General features: G+C 43.2%; 1 protein-coding gene across 1 annotated transcript in view; it reads left to right on the top strand.

The window, feature by feature from the left end:
• LOC122923801 (semaphorin-6B-like) overlaps nucleotides 1–18517 on the top strand; it is a gene marked incomplete at both ends in the record, with an annotated part of 160826 nt that overhangs the window by 93314 nt on the left and 48995 nt on the right. Inside the window, one exon of the mRNA XM_044274647.1 lies at nucleotides 4584–4733. Coding sequence (XP_044130582.1) covers nucleotides 4584–4733 — 150 coding nt within the window. The remainder of the gene's footprint in view (nucleotides 1–4583; nucleotides 4734–18517) is intronic.

The raw sequence follows: 18517 nt of genomic DNA, 5'->3' as shown, positions 1-18517 counted from the left end.
TGAAAATTGTGTGAGAGAAAAAGAATCTCTAAAACAGTCAGAAATAGAAACAAAGCTGTACAAGTACGGTAATAAGTCGGGGAGGATATTAGCAAATCTTGCCAAAGGGATGAGAACCCCCCCAATATATTGCCTGTTTGAAAGATGCTGAAGGCAACTTGTGTCATGATCCGGCGGGAATCAATTCTATAGTAGGATCTTATTACGAGGCATTATATAAAGATGAGGCACAATGCGACTTGACAGACGCTATTTTAAATAGGGTTAAATTGCCCAGTTTAACTGAAGAACAACTCCATTTTTAAATGCAAACATTTCCTTACAGGAATTACGGGGGCCATTAAACACCTAGGTAGTTCTAAGGCCCCAGGCCCCGATGGATACACTGGGAAATACTTTAAGGCTCTTAAAGACCAAATATCCCCTGTTTTGCTGGAACTGTTTAATCGTGTCCTCCAGGGCTGTATGCCATTAGACAATGAGAATATGTCATATATTAAGCTGTTGCCCAAGCCGGGGAAAGACCCCTTGACATCGGGTTCATATAGGCCCTTTTCTTTAATAAATGTCGAAGCGAAATTGATGGCCAAGATTGTTGCTGATCGCTTGGCTACGTTTTTGCCTCAGCTAATAGGACAAGAACAGGTAGGATTCATACAAGGTAGGTCTGCAGTGATTAATATAAGGACTGTTTTGACTGTTCTGGACAGGGTGCAACATCTTGCAGTAAAGGGGGAGTTCCCATCCATGCTCACCCTAGACGCTGAGAAGGCATTTGATAACGTACGGTGGGCATGGATGGGAGCTTTACTAGATAAGATGGGCTTTACTGGAGCTTTTAGGACATATTTGTCCCAGATGTACTGTACCCCGAAAGCGTGGGTCTATACTCAGGGCTTCCTCTCTAAACTCTTCAATCTTCAGAAGGGCACTCGCCAGGGATGCCCCCTATCTCCCCTTTTATTTAATCTAGCCCTGGAACCACTAGCTAGAGAATTGTGTGAATCCAATGTATTTGAAGGTATTAAGGTGGGAGGGTCTCAGGCAAAAGCGGCATTGTTTGCAGATGATATAATCTTATTTTTGGCCCGATCAAAACAACACCTAGGGAGAGTGATGGAGCTACTGAGCGATTTCGGAAGATATTCAGGGTACTCAGTAAACAGGTCCAAATGTGAATTACTTCCTTTGGCACAGGGTGATGATGGGGTTTATATCGGCTCCTTGGGATATGGTATTGATAAACCGTCGACACAACTTACATACCTGGGGATTAAAATAGGAAAATCACCACATCCATATATAGATTGAATTACCTACCCTTGTTCTCTAAAATTAAAAGTGATCTAAACAGATGGAAAAATTTACCCCTTTCCCTGATGGGGCGTTGCCATCTGATCAAAATGATGAGGGCGGCGAAGCTGATGTACCCTCTTTAAACTATACCCTTGCTTCTACGACACACAGATATTACAGACCTTGAGAAAAGTTTTATACATTTTCTCTGGGGAGGGAAAAAGGCGAGAATCACTTTAAAGAAGCTGAAGTTGAAGAAGAAGCAGGGAGGACTCAATTTCCCAGACCTAAGAGGTTACAATTTAGCGTGCCTTAGCAGACATATATTAGATTGGGCTAACTTGACATCGTTTTATTCTAATTTACGTATAGAACGCCAGCTGACGTCTCCATGGAACTTGATGGCCCTCTTGCACACGAAGATATCAAATCTCCCGCAGATAGCAAGGAGTTCGCTGATACTCCGAGACACAATTATTGCGTGGAAAAATGTGAGAAAGCTTTTCGGCCTCTCTTACCAGTTTTCAAAACACCTACCATTAAAGGGTAATCCGAACTTCCCTCCAGGACACAGTGCAAAATCATTTCAATCCTGGGCGACCAGTGGAGTTACTAGGATATAATACATGAAAGAGAAGCTAGATGGGCATCGCCAGGTGAATTGGAGGAGAAATGGAACCTACAGGTACCAGTTGTGTTTCCCTATTTACAGGTGCAAAGCTATGTTAAGGGCTTAATAAGGGACTTATCTACTGAATGGCAGCGGAACAAGTTTGACTTATTTCTGGGCATAAGAATAAGATGTCTATCTCAGGGATATAACATACTTAGGGCTACCTGGGAGGATTCCTTTGCTGCGACTTTGTACAAAAAATAGGAAACTCAACTGGGTGTGACGGAGATCGAGACAGTTGCTCGGTCAGGTATTCAGGCAGTATATAAAGCTGTCCCTAATGAGCAGATGAGGGAAACCCAGTTCAAGATTCTTCATAGGGCAATATATGGGTTTGACTTATCATTTTCGTCAGCTAGACCAGATAGAATTACCGCTTGTCCTAAATATGGCACTCCAGGGACAGATTTATACCACGGGCTTTGGGCATGCCCCAGATTGCGCAGATTCTGGTCTCAAGTATTTTCAATCCTGAAACGGCTCGGTAATCACCGGTCGGAACTATCGCCATTATTAGTAATATTTCAAGCAGAAACAAAAGAGACAACGGAAAGTGAGGGGGTAGGGAGGAGAAGGGTTTGTCTATACTTGAACATAAGATAATGCTGGAAGCAAAAAGATGCATCCTGACATTGTGGTTGTCAGCAGACATCCCCAGTTCAGAAATGTTGTTAGGTCGAATCAAGCATTTATTTAAATTAGAATGGCGTGATGCTACCACCAGAAAATAAATACTGGGGAAAAAACTATACAAAACATGGAGGGTATTCGTTTTACATTATGTTCCTAAATCAGAATATTCCACACTGATGGATCCCTTTAAACTCACAGCATGGTACCTACAAGAAGATTTGAAGGGCCAGTTGGGGGATCTAAAAGTCTGAATATGAGGTCTTACAAGGGAATAAGAGTTGAAGGGGTTATGCCCGGAGAAAGGAAAGAGATAGTCTAGAGGGTGGGGGTATGGAAGGGAAAGGGGATAGGTAGGAAGGGGTGTAAAAAAAAAATTTTGATGTTTGGCTATGACAAGAATGAATCCAATGCAAATTGTGAAATGAACAAGTATTTGTCTGATTGAGCAATGCTGATGTATTGATACTTTGTCTTTTGTCATGGCAATAAAAAATTTTGGTAAAAAATAAATAAAAATATATGGCTTTTTAGAAAATAGAGACACTAAAACATGATTTATTTTTCTTTAAAAATGCTTTTAATGTGTAAAACTGAAATACATGTAAAAAAGTAGACATGTAAGGTATCAGCGCATCCATAATCATCTGCTTTATAAAACTATAACATGATCTATGAGGTATCACAATCTGCTTTAAAAGCAGATACATTCAAATTTCAAAAATGTAGAATTTTTTCAAATATTCTGTAAATTTGGGATTTGTTTTATAAATAAAGGTGAAACATATTGACTCAAATTTACCACTAACATGAAGTAAAATATGTCACAAGAAAACAATCTCAGAATCGCTTATATAAGTAAAAACGTTCCAGAGTTATTACCGCATAAACTGAAACATGTCAGATTTGCAAAATGTGACTTGGTCCTTATGGTGAAAACTGGCTTGGTCTTGAAGGGGTTAAATGGATTCTGTCACCATTTACTGGTGCCCTAACACCTAAGTCCCAAGAGCTGTAGAACATGCTGTTGAGCTCCCGGATCTCCCCAACCTCTTACTGTTAATTGTTATTTTTCATACTGCAATCTGCAGCATGTGGGAGGGGCCAAAACCTCATGAATATGAGGAACAATTGGCATGTACTGGAGTTGTAAGTACAGGTTTCAACCTCTTAGCTCATGAAGTTCAGTAGAATAAACAAGCCACTTGTTTCAGATACCATACAAGCTTTGGTCCTGGAGGAATTGCTTATCATTAGAGCAAAGTTTATAAGGTGTTAAGGAACAGTAAAATAAAAATTAGCACTGTACAAACAATGTACATTGTACATAATTCTGTGCCAGAATTAGCCAGTCTGTAGGATTGTCTATCAACAGGGACCTAAGCTAATAAAGATATATACTGACTGTTCTGCTGAATTTTGAATGCAACCTTCCTTAAACTGTATATGATATACAACACCAACACCACTCTTGGACCTTCACTGCATATTGGATTTGTATAGTGGATTTAGTTGGAACTCGTCCCGACCTGAATATACTATAGCTATTTAAATACACCATCAGCTTATTTTACATAGATCAGTATTACATCGAGTCTATTAAATTCTTTGTGTTAAATTAAATTATAATGTTATAAAAATTATCATTTTACCTGTATAATCAGTGTCTATGAGGATATTAGTTTTTTTTGTCAAAATGTTTGTGTAGTTTTTTTTTAAAACAGCACCCCAATTAATGAACAAAATAATCTTTTTATAGTTTATTTACTTATTTTTCAGCAAAGTAACAAATGATGATGCAACAAGATGACACTTTTAATCCCTTTACTGAGTCTTATTATGGGTTATAAAGTATACTGTACTATATCAAATATTACTTATTACATATGTATGTTATTCATTTGTTTTAATTTGAATATATTTAATTACAAAGCTAATTTATTTTCACTACAATGTTTTATTTGTTTCACGGATTGCTGTGCAGCCCAGGTTGCTGTATTGGCCCTTCCATGCCCTATAATTCTTCTCGAAGTCTTCCTGATGACGTGCTCAATTTCGTAAAGTCGCATTCCTTGATGGAAGAGTCTGTTCCCTCTGTTGGAGGTTTTCCATGGATAACACGTACACTGTCAAGGTAAGAAAAATATATGATTGTTTTTTGTCAAACATTATTAAGCTGAATAAATTAAACTTGCCATTTCCCATTACCAGTGGCGTACATAGAGAAGGAAGCGCCCCATAGCAAGGATCAAACCAGATCCCCCACACAGGACAGAAGGGTTTCCACCTAAACCCCTTTTAATGACCCTTGGGCCATTTTTTTCCACTGCTTCGTTTGCTAAAAGTTTTTTCTTTGAGGGTACTTTCACACTTACGGCAAAGGATTCCAGCAAGCAGTTCCATTGCCGCAATCTGGACGCAAACTGATGCATTTGTGAGACGGATCCGGATGCGGATCTGTCTCACAAATGCGTCGAAATACCGGATCCATCTTTCTGGTTGTCAACCGGAAAAACGGATTCTGTATTTATTTTTTTCACATATTTAATGGTTTGCGAATGCGTAGATGGAAAGAACGGATCCGTTTTGCCGGAACACTTGGGGCCGGATCCAGCATCAATGCATTTCAATGGAAATTAATGCCGGATCCAGCATTCCGGCAAGTGTTCAGGATTTTTGGCCGGAGAGAAAACTGCAGCATGCTGAGGTATTTTTTCTGGCCAAAAAACATAAGAGGGACTGAACTGATGCATCCTGATGCATACTGAATGGAATGCTTTCCATTCAGAATGCATTAGGATAAAACTAATCAGTTTTTTTTCCGGTTTTTAGGATGGAACTCAATACCGGAAAACAAAAACGCTGAAGGGTAGATTCCTCACCAAGTTTTCACCCCCAGTAGAAGAGGGGATGATCCCAACTGGGCCCCCTCATGCCCTGGGCCCCATAGCCCCTGCCTATTACTTATACAATGCATACATAGTCCACAGAGTTGAACACGGGTAATCTCTTAGGGTGGATCAGCGTTATGTATTCCGTTATGGCTTGTCGACAGGACTTTGTTTTCCGTATTGTATAACGGAAACCAGACAGAACCGTTATGATTCCCATAGACTTCTTTTATGACAGATCAAAACGGAATGCCTCTTAAAGGCTTCCATTTTGACTTCCCTCTTATGGATTCCGTTATTTTCCGTTATGACCATGTTATAACGGAAAGCCATAACGGAATACATAACTCTGATGTGAACCCACCTTTACTAACACAGATTAGTGAACTGACCCAAAACTAATCCAATTTGTTTATAATTTCCCCAAAATGTAAACTTTCAAATGAAGCCAACATTTTTGAGATTTGATTAGTGTGTCTTAGGCTGATCCCAAGCAGCAAAGCAATTTGCATGCTGAGCTTTTACAGGATATCTCTGCCACAGACAAAGCACATACAGTCTATTATACAGTGTATTTAGATGCGCAAACAATACAGCAAGTTCAGGTTCTTATAGGGAAAGATTTGGGGATTTAGTTCGATAGATTGATTTCATTAATTGATAGAGAGGTTTAGCTATGAACAGGACAAGGGTCAATTTAGTTGTTGTACTGTGTGTTCGCTGCAGCCAGCTAATTACATACATTGATTGCCTGCTTGCATTGCATATCAATATTTAAAGCTACAGTGCTCCTTTTTTCTAATGTCAGCCTGAGCCTGCTAGCAGCCCAATCATCTAAAAAATATGTACTGGCTGATGATTTTTAAACATAGTTCCACAGGACACTGTCCAACTGTGCATTTTTATGTTTAAAAAAAAAAAAAAGCTGTTAAAAAGTTTCTTTTGTTAAGTCTACCAAACCATACAGGGATGTATTTTGAAGCATAATGGTCAGTGTATATTTTTGATGAAGTCACTATCCAATTGTGCTTTAAAAAAACCTGTTTAAAAGTTTCTTCAATTAATAAGTTAATCAGATGTATATTATAGCATTTATTGAATTGTAATAAGTAGACTACAGTACTTAGGGTTAATTAGCTTAGAAAAAAGGCAATTGAGAGGAAATGTAATAACGATATATAAATAGATCAATACAGAGATCTCTCCCTTTATCAATTTATTCCCAAGACTCTGTAACTGCACAGCTGCCCCTACATATGGGCACGGGTGCCATGCTCGCTCACTCCCCCTTGCTGCCATGCGTCGTAATTGTACCGAACATTAGGTTTTTCGGCACCCTGACATTTACGTAAAAGTTCGGGTTCGATGTTCGGCGATTTTTAGGGCGCTTTTTGAAAGGCTGCAAGGCAGCTAATCAGCAAGCGTCGTACTACTTGGCCCAAAAAGACATCACAGCCATGCCTACTATTGGCATGGCTGTGATTGGCCAACTGCAGCATGTGGCCCAGCCTCTATTTAAGCTGGAGTCACGTAGCGCCACCCGTCACTCTGCTCGGATTAGTGTAGGGATAGGCTGCAGCTGCTGTGAGGGAGAGATCAGGGAGGAATCTTATGAAGAACTGCTTTTTTACCCAGCGATCTACAGCAAATGTGTTTTGTGAGTGCAGTGCACAATTGTTTTAAGCCTGCCCTGAGCCAACTACTGCTGAAAACGAAGTTTTTTTCCTTCAGTTAGTCAATACATAATCGCCAGCCATTTTATGCAACAATAGTGCACCAGCACAGGATATCTGCATGTCTGCAAGTCCAAAAATACTGCTTTGAGACACTGGAGTAGAAAAAAACTCTGTTTCATATAGTGCACATCTAGAATTATAGCAGGGATCTCAAGTCTCCCAGACGTTCAGGGAGTCTCCCGCTATTAGATAGCGGCTCCCTGATACCCGCATGTGAAACAATATATCCCGGAAAGGTTTACTCGCAGTAAACCTTTCCGCCAACCGGTAGCAGTGTCCCCTTCCCGGCGCGTGCGCACAGTGCAAGAAGAAGCTGATGGCAGCAGTCCGCAATGGCGCATCAGGCTGAGCCTGTGCGCAGGATCTCAAAGCGGGAGGGGGGAGAGGGAGGGAGAGGGAGGGAGAGGGAGAGGCGGCACTGAGGAGTAGAAGGCGGCGCTGGGCACGAACGGCAATGCGTGCGGCCGGGCACCATGCATCCACAGACCTCCCCTGCTTAGGCACCTTAATTCAATGATTGACAGGTTAATAAAACCTGTTTTTCCGCAGAATAAAGCCACAAATAGCTTTTATAAGGCCACCTTAGAAATCAGAATGCTACCCTGGACATGAGCATATGTTTAGCTCACAGGGCTTATAGGTGGTGACAGAATCCCTTTAATCATATACATAAATATGATAATTTGGGGCAGGGTAATGAGCCCAGTCCTCCACACCATAGAGCAAAGTGTGCAGATACTGCATATGTTTGGAAAATGTAATAAAAAGTTTGTGAAAGAAAAAAAAAAGAAAACCTCCCGGAAATGAGAAGTGCAACTCCCTGAAATGAGTTTTTGCAGGTTGGGGTGTCTGTTATAGGTGCATAAGTGATTGTTCAATTTAGGCCAGAAATACAGCATTCTCATACTGGGGTGAAAAAAAAAACTCTGTTTCATATAGTGCACATCTAGAATTATTGCTGCATAAGTGACTGTTCAATTAAGGCCAGAAATACGGCTTTCTCATACTGGGGCATACTGGGTGAAAAAAAAAAAAATGTTTCATATAGTGCACATCTAGGATTATAGGTGCATAAGGGACTGTTCATTTTAGGCCAGAAATACAGCTTTTGCATACTGGGGTGGAAAAAACAGTGTTTTAAAAAGCCGTATTTGTGGCCTAAATTTCACCTATAATCACAGATGTGCAGTATGCACATCTGTGATTATAGGTGAAATTTAGGCCACAAATACGGCTTTTGCTTACTGGGGTTAAAAAAAACTCTGATATACTGCAGATCTGGGATTAGAGGTGCATAAGTTACTGTGAAATTTAGGCCACAAATACCGCTGTCATATCGAGTAAAAAAAATTTTTTTGGTATAATACCCTATATTAGGGTTTTTATTGGCGGATAATTATTTTTAACAGACTCAACCACTTTTTACTTTGCTTGGTGAACGCTAACTATGAGGGAAACATCTAATAAGGGACGCTGTCATGGTCGTGGTGGTGGTGTTGAAGGAGCCTCTGATGCAGGGAGAGGACGTGGCCGTTCTGCCACAGCTACACGTCCTACTGAACCTACTACCTCAGGTCCCAGTAGCTGCCAGAATCTACAGTGATATTTGGTCGGGCCTAATGCCGTTCTAAGGATGGTAAGGCCTGAGCAAGTACAGGCGCAAGTCGATTGGGTGGCCGAGAGGGGATCCAGCACGCTCATATTATCTCCCATCCAGTCTTCTGCAGAAAGCACACAGGTGGCGCCTGAAAACCATGCCCATCAGTCTGTCACATCACCCCCATGCATATCGGGGAACCTGTTTGAGCCTCAAGTAATGCAGCAGTCTCTTATGCTGTTTGGAGACTCTGCTGGCAGGGTTTACCAAGGGCATCCACCTAGCCCTTCCCCAGGGGTGGAAGACATAGAATGAACTGAACTGATGCACAACCACTTATGTTTCCTGATGAGGATATGGGAATACCACCTCAGCACGTCTCTGATGATGACGAAACACAGGTGCCAACTGCTGCGTCTTTCTGTAGTGTGCAGACCGAAAAGGAGGTCAGGAAGGAAGACTGGGTGGAAGACTATGCAGGGGATGATGAGGTCCTAGACCCCACATGGAATCAAGGTTGTGCCACTGACTTTCAGAGTTCGGAGGAAGAGGCAGTGGTGAGACCGAGCCAACAGCATAGCAAAAGAGGGAGCAGGGTGCAAAAGCAGAGCAGCCGTCGCCAAAACAGTTCGCCTGCTACTGGCCACCGTCACCAGGGACCGAGCACACACCAAAGGCAGCTTCAAGGAGTTCCCTGGCATGGCACTTCTTCACACAATGTGCTGACGACAAGACCTGAATGGTTTGCACGCTGTGCCATCAGAGCCTGAAGCAAGGCACTAACGTTCTGAACCTTAGCACAACCTTCATGACCAGGCATCTACATGCGAGACACGGGCTGCAGTGAAGTAAGCACCTTCAAAACCAAGAAAGGGCTCAGGCCCCTCCTGCTCCCTCTTCTGCTGCTGCCTCGGCTTCTTCCTCCGCCTCTGGAGGAACATTGGCACCTGCCACCCCGAAAACAGAGGATGTGCCACCAACACCACCACCTCCGTCACCAAGCATCTCCACCATGTCACACGGAAGCGTTCAGCTCTCCATCTCACAAACCTTGGAGAGAAAGCAGAAATTCCCACCTAGCCACCCTCGATCCCTGGCCCTGAATGACAGCATTGAAATGCTGTCATTCAGGCTGGTGGAGACGGACAGCTTTAAACAGCTCATGTCGCTTGCTGTCCCACAGTACGTCGTTCCCAGCCGCCACTACTTCTCCAGGAGAGCTGTGCCCTCCCTGCACAACCAAGTATCGGATAAAATCAAGTGTGCATTGCACAACGCCATCTGTGGCAAGGTCCACCTAACCGGGTCCCGAACCCGAACTTTTTTTTTCAAGTTCGGCCGAACATCCTGGTGTCCGCTCAACTCTAGTCGTGATGACAAGCGTGGGCAGCAGGTAGCTTAAACTGTTTTATCTGCGCCCCATGCCGGAGCTTCCTTCCTTCCCGCTTAGAGTACTGTATTGTTTGTTAGGGCATGCGTGGGCGTGTCTCTCCTCCTTTTGTGAGGCAGCATGGGCATGCCCTCTATCTCTTCAGCCTATGACTGGGTTGCAGGAGGTATTTAAAGGCACTTCCTGCCTCAGGAAGGCGTCTGAGCAATCTTGGTCACTAGCCAGTCTAGTTCCTTGTGTGAAGGTGTTTGGAAGTTTCTACTTTACTATGTACCGGACCCTGCTTCTCGACTTTGCTTGATTGCCGCCTTCTCCTGACTCTGGAATTAAACCCTGGATTATGCTTGATTGCTGTCTGCCCTGACTCCAGACTTCCTGACCGTGTCTTTCCCTTCGATGATTTGCACCGGTATCTATGACCCCTTGGTCAGCTGCCACTGGCCCTGGGACTGCTCTGGTCTGGTGCCTACCCTAATGGCCCACACCTATCCTCACCGTCAAAGGCTCTAATAAAGAACAGGTAGTTACTTAGTCACTCCAGGGTATAGCTGGTCAGTGGCGCAGTGGGTCCACACCCGCTTGCATAACAGTTTGCTCAGGCTATGGACCCTGCTGATCAGAACTCGTCAAGCCTCACCAAACTGTATTGAGAGATGGCTCAGCAGAGAGAACATCAGGATCAGATTCTGTCCTAAGTAAGCAATGTGAATGTGTGCCTTAATAGCCTGATGTACACCAACCCTGCACCTCCAGCTCCTGCTCTGCTGACTCCATATGTTCCAGGATCAAGCCCCCATCTGTCAGCTCCACCATGTTTGGAGGAAGATCCTAAACAGTGCAGGGGGTCCATTAATCAGTGCACTCTGCACTTTGAACTGTTGCCGCATCAGTTCATCTCCGAGCCAAGGTGGCTTTTTTAATGTCACAGCTTACAGGATCAACCCACTCTGGGAGAGGAGTTATTATGGATCTACAGGTCTTCCTAGAGGCTTTCCGTACAGTGTTTGACAAGCCAGGATGCAACACTTCTTCTATACTGCCGCTACAACAATGAAGTCAGTCGGTGGGCCAGTACACAGTCCAGTTCTGGACCCTTGCCTCTAAATTGGGCTGAAATAATGAGGCTTTAGTGGCCACCTTCTGGGAGGGTCTCTGGGAAAATTAAGGATGAACTGGCTGGTCAGGATGTCCCCTCTACCCTGGATGATCTTATTTCCCTGGCCACCCGGATTAATCTGCGCTTCCAGGAATGTGCTAAGGAGGTAATAAGTGAGAGAAGAACGTATCATCCAGTGTCCTCTTTCCAGCGGTCTTCAGTCACACAGCCTTCCACGGCTGCTGCTGCGCCAGAACCCATGCAGGTTGACCAAGTCGGGCTGACTGAACAAGAACATGATCACCGTTGTACAAGGGGACTTAACTTCTACTGTGGCAGTGCTAGACATCTTTTCCATTCTTACCCTCTGAAGCCAGCAAACTCTCAAGCTTAGGATCTGTTGGAGAGGTGACCCTAGGTGAACACAATTCCTCTTCCCCTCTCTCTGACTCTGACGGTAACCCTGTCATTGTGAGATGCTAAATTCATGGAGACAGCACTTCTGGATTCCAGATCAGTAGGGAACTTCCTGCAACAAGGCCTAGTAGATCATCATTAGATTCCTGTTCAATGCCTGCAGAGTCCTCTTACTTGTCCAACTATGGAAGGGTTCTTTCTGAGTCCATACAGTTCATCACTGAACCTGTAAAATTACAGGTAGGAGCGCTTCATACTGAAGAGATTTCGTTCCTGATCCTCTGAAGTCTGTCTCCTCCTCTCCTCCTGGGACTTCCGTGGCTTTGTGTTCATGAACCTGCTCTTGAGTGGAGGTCTAAATAGGTGCTTTGTATCCTCTTCCCCTTATTCTGTAGTTCCTGTCATTCGCCAACTAATATCGCCAGTAGAGATGAGCGAATATCTTAAAAGTTTGATTCGGCTGATTCGCCGAATTTTACCCAAAAATTCTTTGTGACTAATTACTTCGTCACAAAGTGCATTTTTTTTGTAAGTAGGGGGTGCAATGACAGGGAGCTGCAATAGCGCTGCCCCCGTTACTGTACCCCTCAGATGCTGCATTCAGACAATAAAAAAATAAAATAAAACTTACTGCCTCTATTTGCTCACGACGGGCCGGCCGCCACCATCTTGCTTGAAGATCTCGGCCGAAATCCTGTGCGGCGCGAGATTACATCATCACGCCGGCTGGCGTGGTGGCGTATGACGTCATCACACCGGCCGGCGTGATAATGTAATCTCGCGCTGCACAGGATTTCGGCCAAGATCTTCAAGCAAGATGGAGGCTGGCTCCCTTTCGTGAGCAAATGGAGGAGGTAAGTTTGAATTTTTTAGTTTTTTTATACTATTTCAGGTTAAATTGATTCTCTGACACAAAGCACAAGAAAATTCGGCTTCTAGGCGAATCAAATTTATCCTGAAATTCGGATCGGATTCCACTTTGTGGGATTCGATTCACTCATCTCTAATCGCCAGTTTGTGCTTGACAGCTCCCATTTCATCCTTGACAGTAGGGATGAGCGAACTCGAACTGTATAGTTCGGGTTCGTACCGAATTTTGGGGTGTCCGTGACACGGACCCGAACCCGGACATTTTCGTAAAAGTCCGGGTTCGGGTTCGGTGTTCGTCGCTTTCTTGGCGCTTTTGTGACGCTTTCTTGGCGCTTTTTGAAAGGCTGCAAAGCAGCCAATCAACAAGCGTCATACTACTTGCCCCAAGAGGCCGTCACAGCCATGCCTACTATTGGCATGGCTGTGATTGGCCAGAGCACCATGTGACCCAGCCTCTATTTAAGCTGGAGTCACATAGCGCCGCCCGTCACTCTGCTCTGATTAGCGTAGGGAGAGGTTGCGGCTGCGACAGTAGGGCGAGATTAGGCAGATTAACTCCTCCAAAGGACTTGATTAACTGATCGATCTGCAGCTGTGGATCATTGAGCTGCTGATCCTCAATTGCTCACTGTTTTTAGGCTGCCCAGACCGTTTGTCAGTCACATTTTTCTGGGGTGATCGGCGGCCATTTTGTGTCTTGTGGTGCGCCAGCACAAGCTGCGACCAAGTGCATTTAACCCTCAATGGTGTGGTTGTTTTTTGGCTAAAGCCTACATCAGGGTGAAGCTGTCACACCAAGTGCATTTAACCAGCAATAGTCTGTTCATTTTTTGGCCATATACAAAATCAGGGGCAAGCTGCGCCTGTCACCAAGTGCATTTAACCCTCAATGGTGTGGTTGTTTTTTGGCTAAAGCCTACATCAGGGTGAAGCTGTCACACCAAGTGCATTTAACCAGCAATAGTCTGTTCATTTTTTGGCCATATACAAAATCAGGGGCAAGCTGCGCCTGTCACCAAGTGCATTTAACCCTCAATGGTGTGGTTGTTTTCTGGCTAAAGCCTACATCAGGGTGAAGCTGTCACACCAAGTGCATTTAACCAGCAATAGTCTGTTTATTTTTTGGCCATATACTACATCAGGGGCAAGCTGCGCCCGTCACCAAGTGCATTTAACCCTCAGTAGTGTGGTTGGTCAAGCTGTGACACCAAGTGCATTTAACCAGCAATAGTCTGTTCATTTTTTGGCCATATACTACATCAGGGGCAAGCTGCGCCCGTCACCAAGTGCATTTAACCAGCAATAGTGTGGTTATTTTTTGGCCATATCCCAGTCTAATTCTGTCACTAAATCCATACCGGTCACCCAGCGCCTAAATACTAGGCCTCAAATTTATATCCCGCTAAATCTCTCGTTACCGCTGTCCTGTTGTAGCTGGGAAAGTTATTTAGTGTCCGTCAAAGCACATTTTTTGTTCTGGGTTGAAGTACAATTCCCAATTTAGCAATTTCATAATTTAGTGGTTTCTGCTATATCAGAGCTATTTGAAATCTATCCCTAAAAGGGTATATAATATTCAAGGTGCACATTGGGTCATTCAGAATAACTTCACACACACCCGCTACTGTGTATTTTCAAGTCTAATTCTGTCACTAAACCCATACCTGTCACCCAGCGCCTAAATACTAGGCCTCAAATTTATATCCTGCTAAATCTCTCGTTACCGCTGTCCTGTTGTAGCTGGGAAAGTTATTTAGTGTCCGTCAAAGCACATTTTTTGTTCTGGGTTGAAGTACAATTCCCAATTTAGCAATTTCATAATTTAGTGGTTTCTGCTATATCAGAGCTATTTGAAATCTATCCCTAAAAGGGTATATAATATTCAAGGTGCACATTGGGTCATTCAGAATAACTTCACACACACCCGCTACTGTGTATTTTCAAGTCTAATTCTGTCACTAAACCCATACCTGTCACCCAGCGCCTAAATACTAGGCCTCAAATTTATATCCTGCTAAATCTCTCGTTACCGCTGTCCTGTTGTAGCTGGGAAAGTTATTTAGTGTCCGTCAAAGCACATTTTTTGTTCTGGGTTGAAATACAATTCCCAATTTAGCAATTTCATAATTTAGTGGTTTCTGCTATATCAGAGCTATTTGAAATCTATCCCTAAAAGGGTAGATCATATTGAAGGTGCACATAGGGTCATTCAGAATAACTTCACACACACCCGCTACTGTGTATTTCCAAGTCTAATTCTGTCACTAAACCCATACCTGTCACCCAGCGCCTAAATACTAGGCCTCAAATTTATATCCCGCTAAATCTCTCGTTACCGCTGTCCTGTTGTAGCTGGGAAAGTTATTTAGTGTCCGTCAAAGCACATTTTTTGTTCTGGGTTGAAGTACAATTCCCAATTTAGCAATTTCATAATTTAGTGGTTTCTGCTATATCAGAGCTATTTGAAATCTATCCCTAAAAGGGTATATAATATTCAAGGTGCACATTGGGTCATTCAGAATAACTTCACACACACCCGCTACTGTGTATTTCCAAGTCTAATTCTGTCACTAAACCCATACCTGTCACCCAGCGCCTAAATACTAGGCCTCAAATTTATATCCTGCTAAATCTCTCGTTACCGCTGTACTGTTGTTGCTTGGAAAGATATTTAGTGTCCGTCAAAGCACATTTTTTGTTCTGGGTTGAAGTACAATTCCCAATTTAGCAATTTCATAATTTAGTGGTTTCTGCTATATCAGAGCTATTTGAAATCTATCCCTAAAAGGGTATATAATATTCAAGGTGCACATTGGGTCATTCAGAATAACTTCACACACACCCGCTACTGTGTATTTTCAAGTCTAATTCTGTCACTAAACCCATACCTGTCACCCAGCGCCTAAATACTAGGCCTCAAATTTATATCCTGCTAAATCTCTCGTTACCGCTGTCCTGTTGTAGCTGGGAAAGTTATTTAGTGTCCGTCAAAGCACATTTTTTGTTCTGGGTTGAAATACAATTCCCAATTTAGCAATTTCATAATTTAGTGGTTTCTGCTATATCAGAGCTATTTGAAATCTATCCCTAAAAGGGTAGATCATATTGAAGGTGCACATAGGGTCATTCAGAATAACTTCACACACACCCGCTACTGTGTATTTCCAAGTCTAATTCTGTCACTAAACCCATACCTGTCACCCAGCGCCTAAATACTAGGCCTCAAATTTATATCCCGCTAAATCTCTCGTTACCGCTGTCCTGTTGTAGCTGGGAAAGTTATTTAGTGTCCGTCAAAGCACATTTTTTGTTCTGGGTTGAAGTACAATTCCCAATTTAGCAATTTCATAATTTAGTGGTTTCTGCTATATCAGAGCTATTTGAAATCTATCCCTAAAAGGGTATATAATATTCAAGGTGCACATTGGGTCATTCAGAATAACTTCACACACACCCGCTACTGTGTATTTCCAAGTCTAATTCTGTCACTAAACCCATACCTGTCACCCAGCGCCTAAATACTAGGCCTCAAATTTATATCCTGCTAAATCTCTCGTTACCGCTGTACTGTTGTTGCTTGGAAAGATATTTAGTGTCCGTCAAAGCACATTTTTTGTTCTGGGTTGAAGTACAATTCCCAATTTAGCAATTTCATAATTTAGTGGTTTCTGCTATATCAGAGCTATTTGAAATCTATCCCTAAAAGGGTATATAATATTCAAGGTGCACATTGGGTCATTCAGAATAACTTCACACACACCCGCTACTGTGTATTTTCAAGTCTAATTCTGTCACTAAACCCATACCTGTCACCCAGCGCCTAAATACTAGGCCTCAAATTTATATCCTGCTAAATCTCTCGTTACCGCTGTACTGTTGTTGCTGGGCAAGATATTTAGTGTCCGTCAAAGCACATTTTTTGTTCTGGGTTGAAATACAATTCCCAATTTAGCAATTTCATAATTTAGTGGTTTCTGCTATATCAGAGCTATTTGAAATCTATCCCTAAAAGGGTATATAATATTCAAGGTGCACATTGGGTCATTCAGAATAACTTCACACACACCCGCTACTGTGTATTTCCAAGTCTAATTCTGTCACTAAACCCATACCTGTCACCCAGCGCCTAAATACTAGGCCTCAAATTTATATCCTGCTAAATCTCTCGTTACCGCTGTACTGTTGTTGCTGGGCAAGATATTTAGTGTCCGTCAAAGCACATTTTTTGTTCTGGGTTGAAATACAATTCCCAATTTAGCAATTTCATAATTTAGTGGTTTCTGCTATATCAGAGCTATTTGAAATCTATCCCTAAAAGGGTATATAATATTCAAGGTGCACATTGGGTCATTCAGAATAACTTCACACACACCCGCTACTGTGTATTTCCAAGTCTAATTCTGTCACTAAACCCATACCTGTCACCCAGCGCCTAAATACTAGGCCTCAAATTTATATCCTGCTAAATCTCTCGTTACCGCTGTACTGTTGTTGCTGGGCAAGATATTTAGTGTCCGTCAAAGCACATTTTTTGTTCTGGGTTGAAATACAATTCCCAATTTAGCAATTTCATAATTTAGTGGTTTCTGCTATATCAGAGCTATTTGAAATCTATCCCTAAAAGGGTATATAATATTCAAGGTGCACATTGGGTCATTCAGAATAACTTCACACACACCCGCTACTGTGTATTTCCAAGTCTAATTCTGTCACTAAACCCATACCTGTCACCCAGCGCCTAAATACTAGGCCTCAAATTTATATCCTGCTAAATCTCTCGTTACCGCTGTACTGTTGTTGCTGGGCAAGATATTTAGTGTCCGTCAAAGCACATTTTTTGTTCTGGGTTGAAATACAATTCCCAATTTAGCAATTTCATAATTTAGTGGTTCCTGCTATATCAGAGCTATTTGAAATCTATCCCTAAAAGGGTATATAATATTCAAGGTGCACATAGGGTCATTCAGAATAACTTCACACACACGCTTCTGTGCATTTCCAAGTCTAATTCTGTCACTAAATCCATACCGGTCACCCAGCGCCTAAATACTAGGCCTCAAATTTATATCCCGCTGAATTTGAATACAATACATTGGGCCAAATAATATATTTGTTGTTGTGGTGAACCATAACAATGAGAAAAACATCTAGTAAGGGACGCGGACGTGGACATGGTCGTGGTGGTGTTAGTGGACCCTCTGGTGCTGGGAGAGGACGTGGCCGTTCTGCCACATCCACACGTCCTAGTGTACCAACTACCTCAGGTCCCAGTAGCCGCCAGAATTTACAGCGATATATGGTGGGGCCCAATGCCGTTCTAAGGATGGTAAGGCCTGAGCAGGTACAGGCATTAGTCAATTGGGTGGCCGACAGTGGATCCAGCACGTTCACATTATCTCCCACCCAGTCTTCTGCAGAAAGCGCACAGATGGCGCCTGAAAACCAACCCCATCAGTCTGTCACATCACCCCCATGCATACCAGGGAAACTGTCTCAGCCTCAAGTTATGCAGCAGTCTCTTATGCTGTTTGAAGACTCCGCTGGCAGGGTTTCCCAAGGGCATCCACCTAGCCCTTCCCCAGCGGTGAAAGACATAGAATGCACTGACGCACAACCACTTATGTTTCCTGATGATGAGGACATGGGAATACCACCTCAGCATGTCTCTGATGATGACGAAACACAGGTGCCAACTGCTGCGTCTTTCTGCAGTGTGCAGACTGAACAGGAGGTCAGGGATCAAGACTGGGTGGAAGACGATGCAGGGGACGATGAGGTCCTAGACCCCACATGGAATGAAGGTCGTGCCACTGACTTTCACAGTTCGGAGGAAGAGGCAGTGGTGAGACCGAGCCAACAGCGTAGCAAAAGAGGGAGCAGTGGGCAAAAGCAGAACACCCGCCGCCAAGAGACTCCGCCTG

This window comes from Bufo gargarizans, unplaced genomic scaffold, assembly GCF_014858855.1.
Source record: "Bufo gargarizans isolate SCDJY-AF-19 unplaced genomic scaffold, ASM1485885v1 original_scaffold_1942_pilon, whole genome shotgun sequence".
In the NCBI taxonomy this organism is placed as follows: Eukaryota; Metazoa; Chordata; class Amphibia; order Anura; family Bufonidae; genus Bufo; species Bufo gargarizans.
The sequence above is the reverse complement of the archived record's forward strand: the minus strand, read 5'-3'. Positions and strand labels throughout refer to the sequence as shown.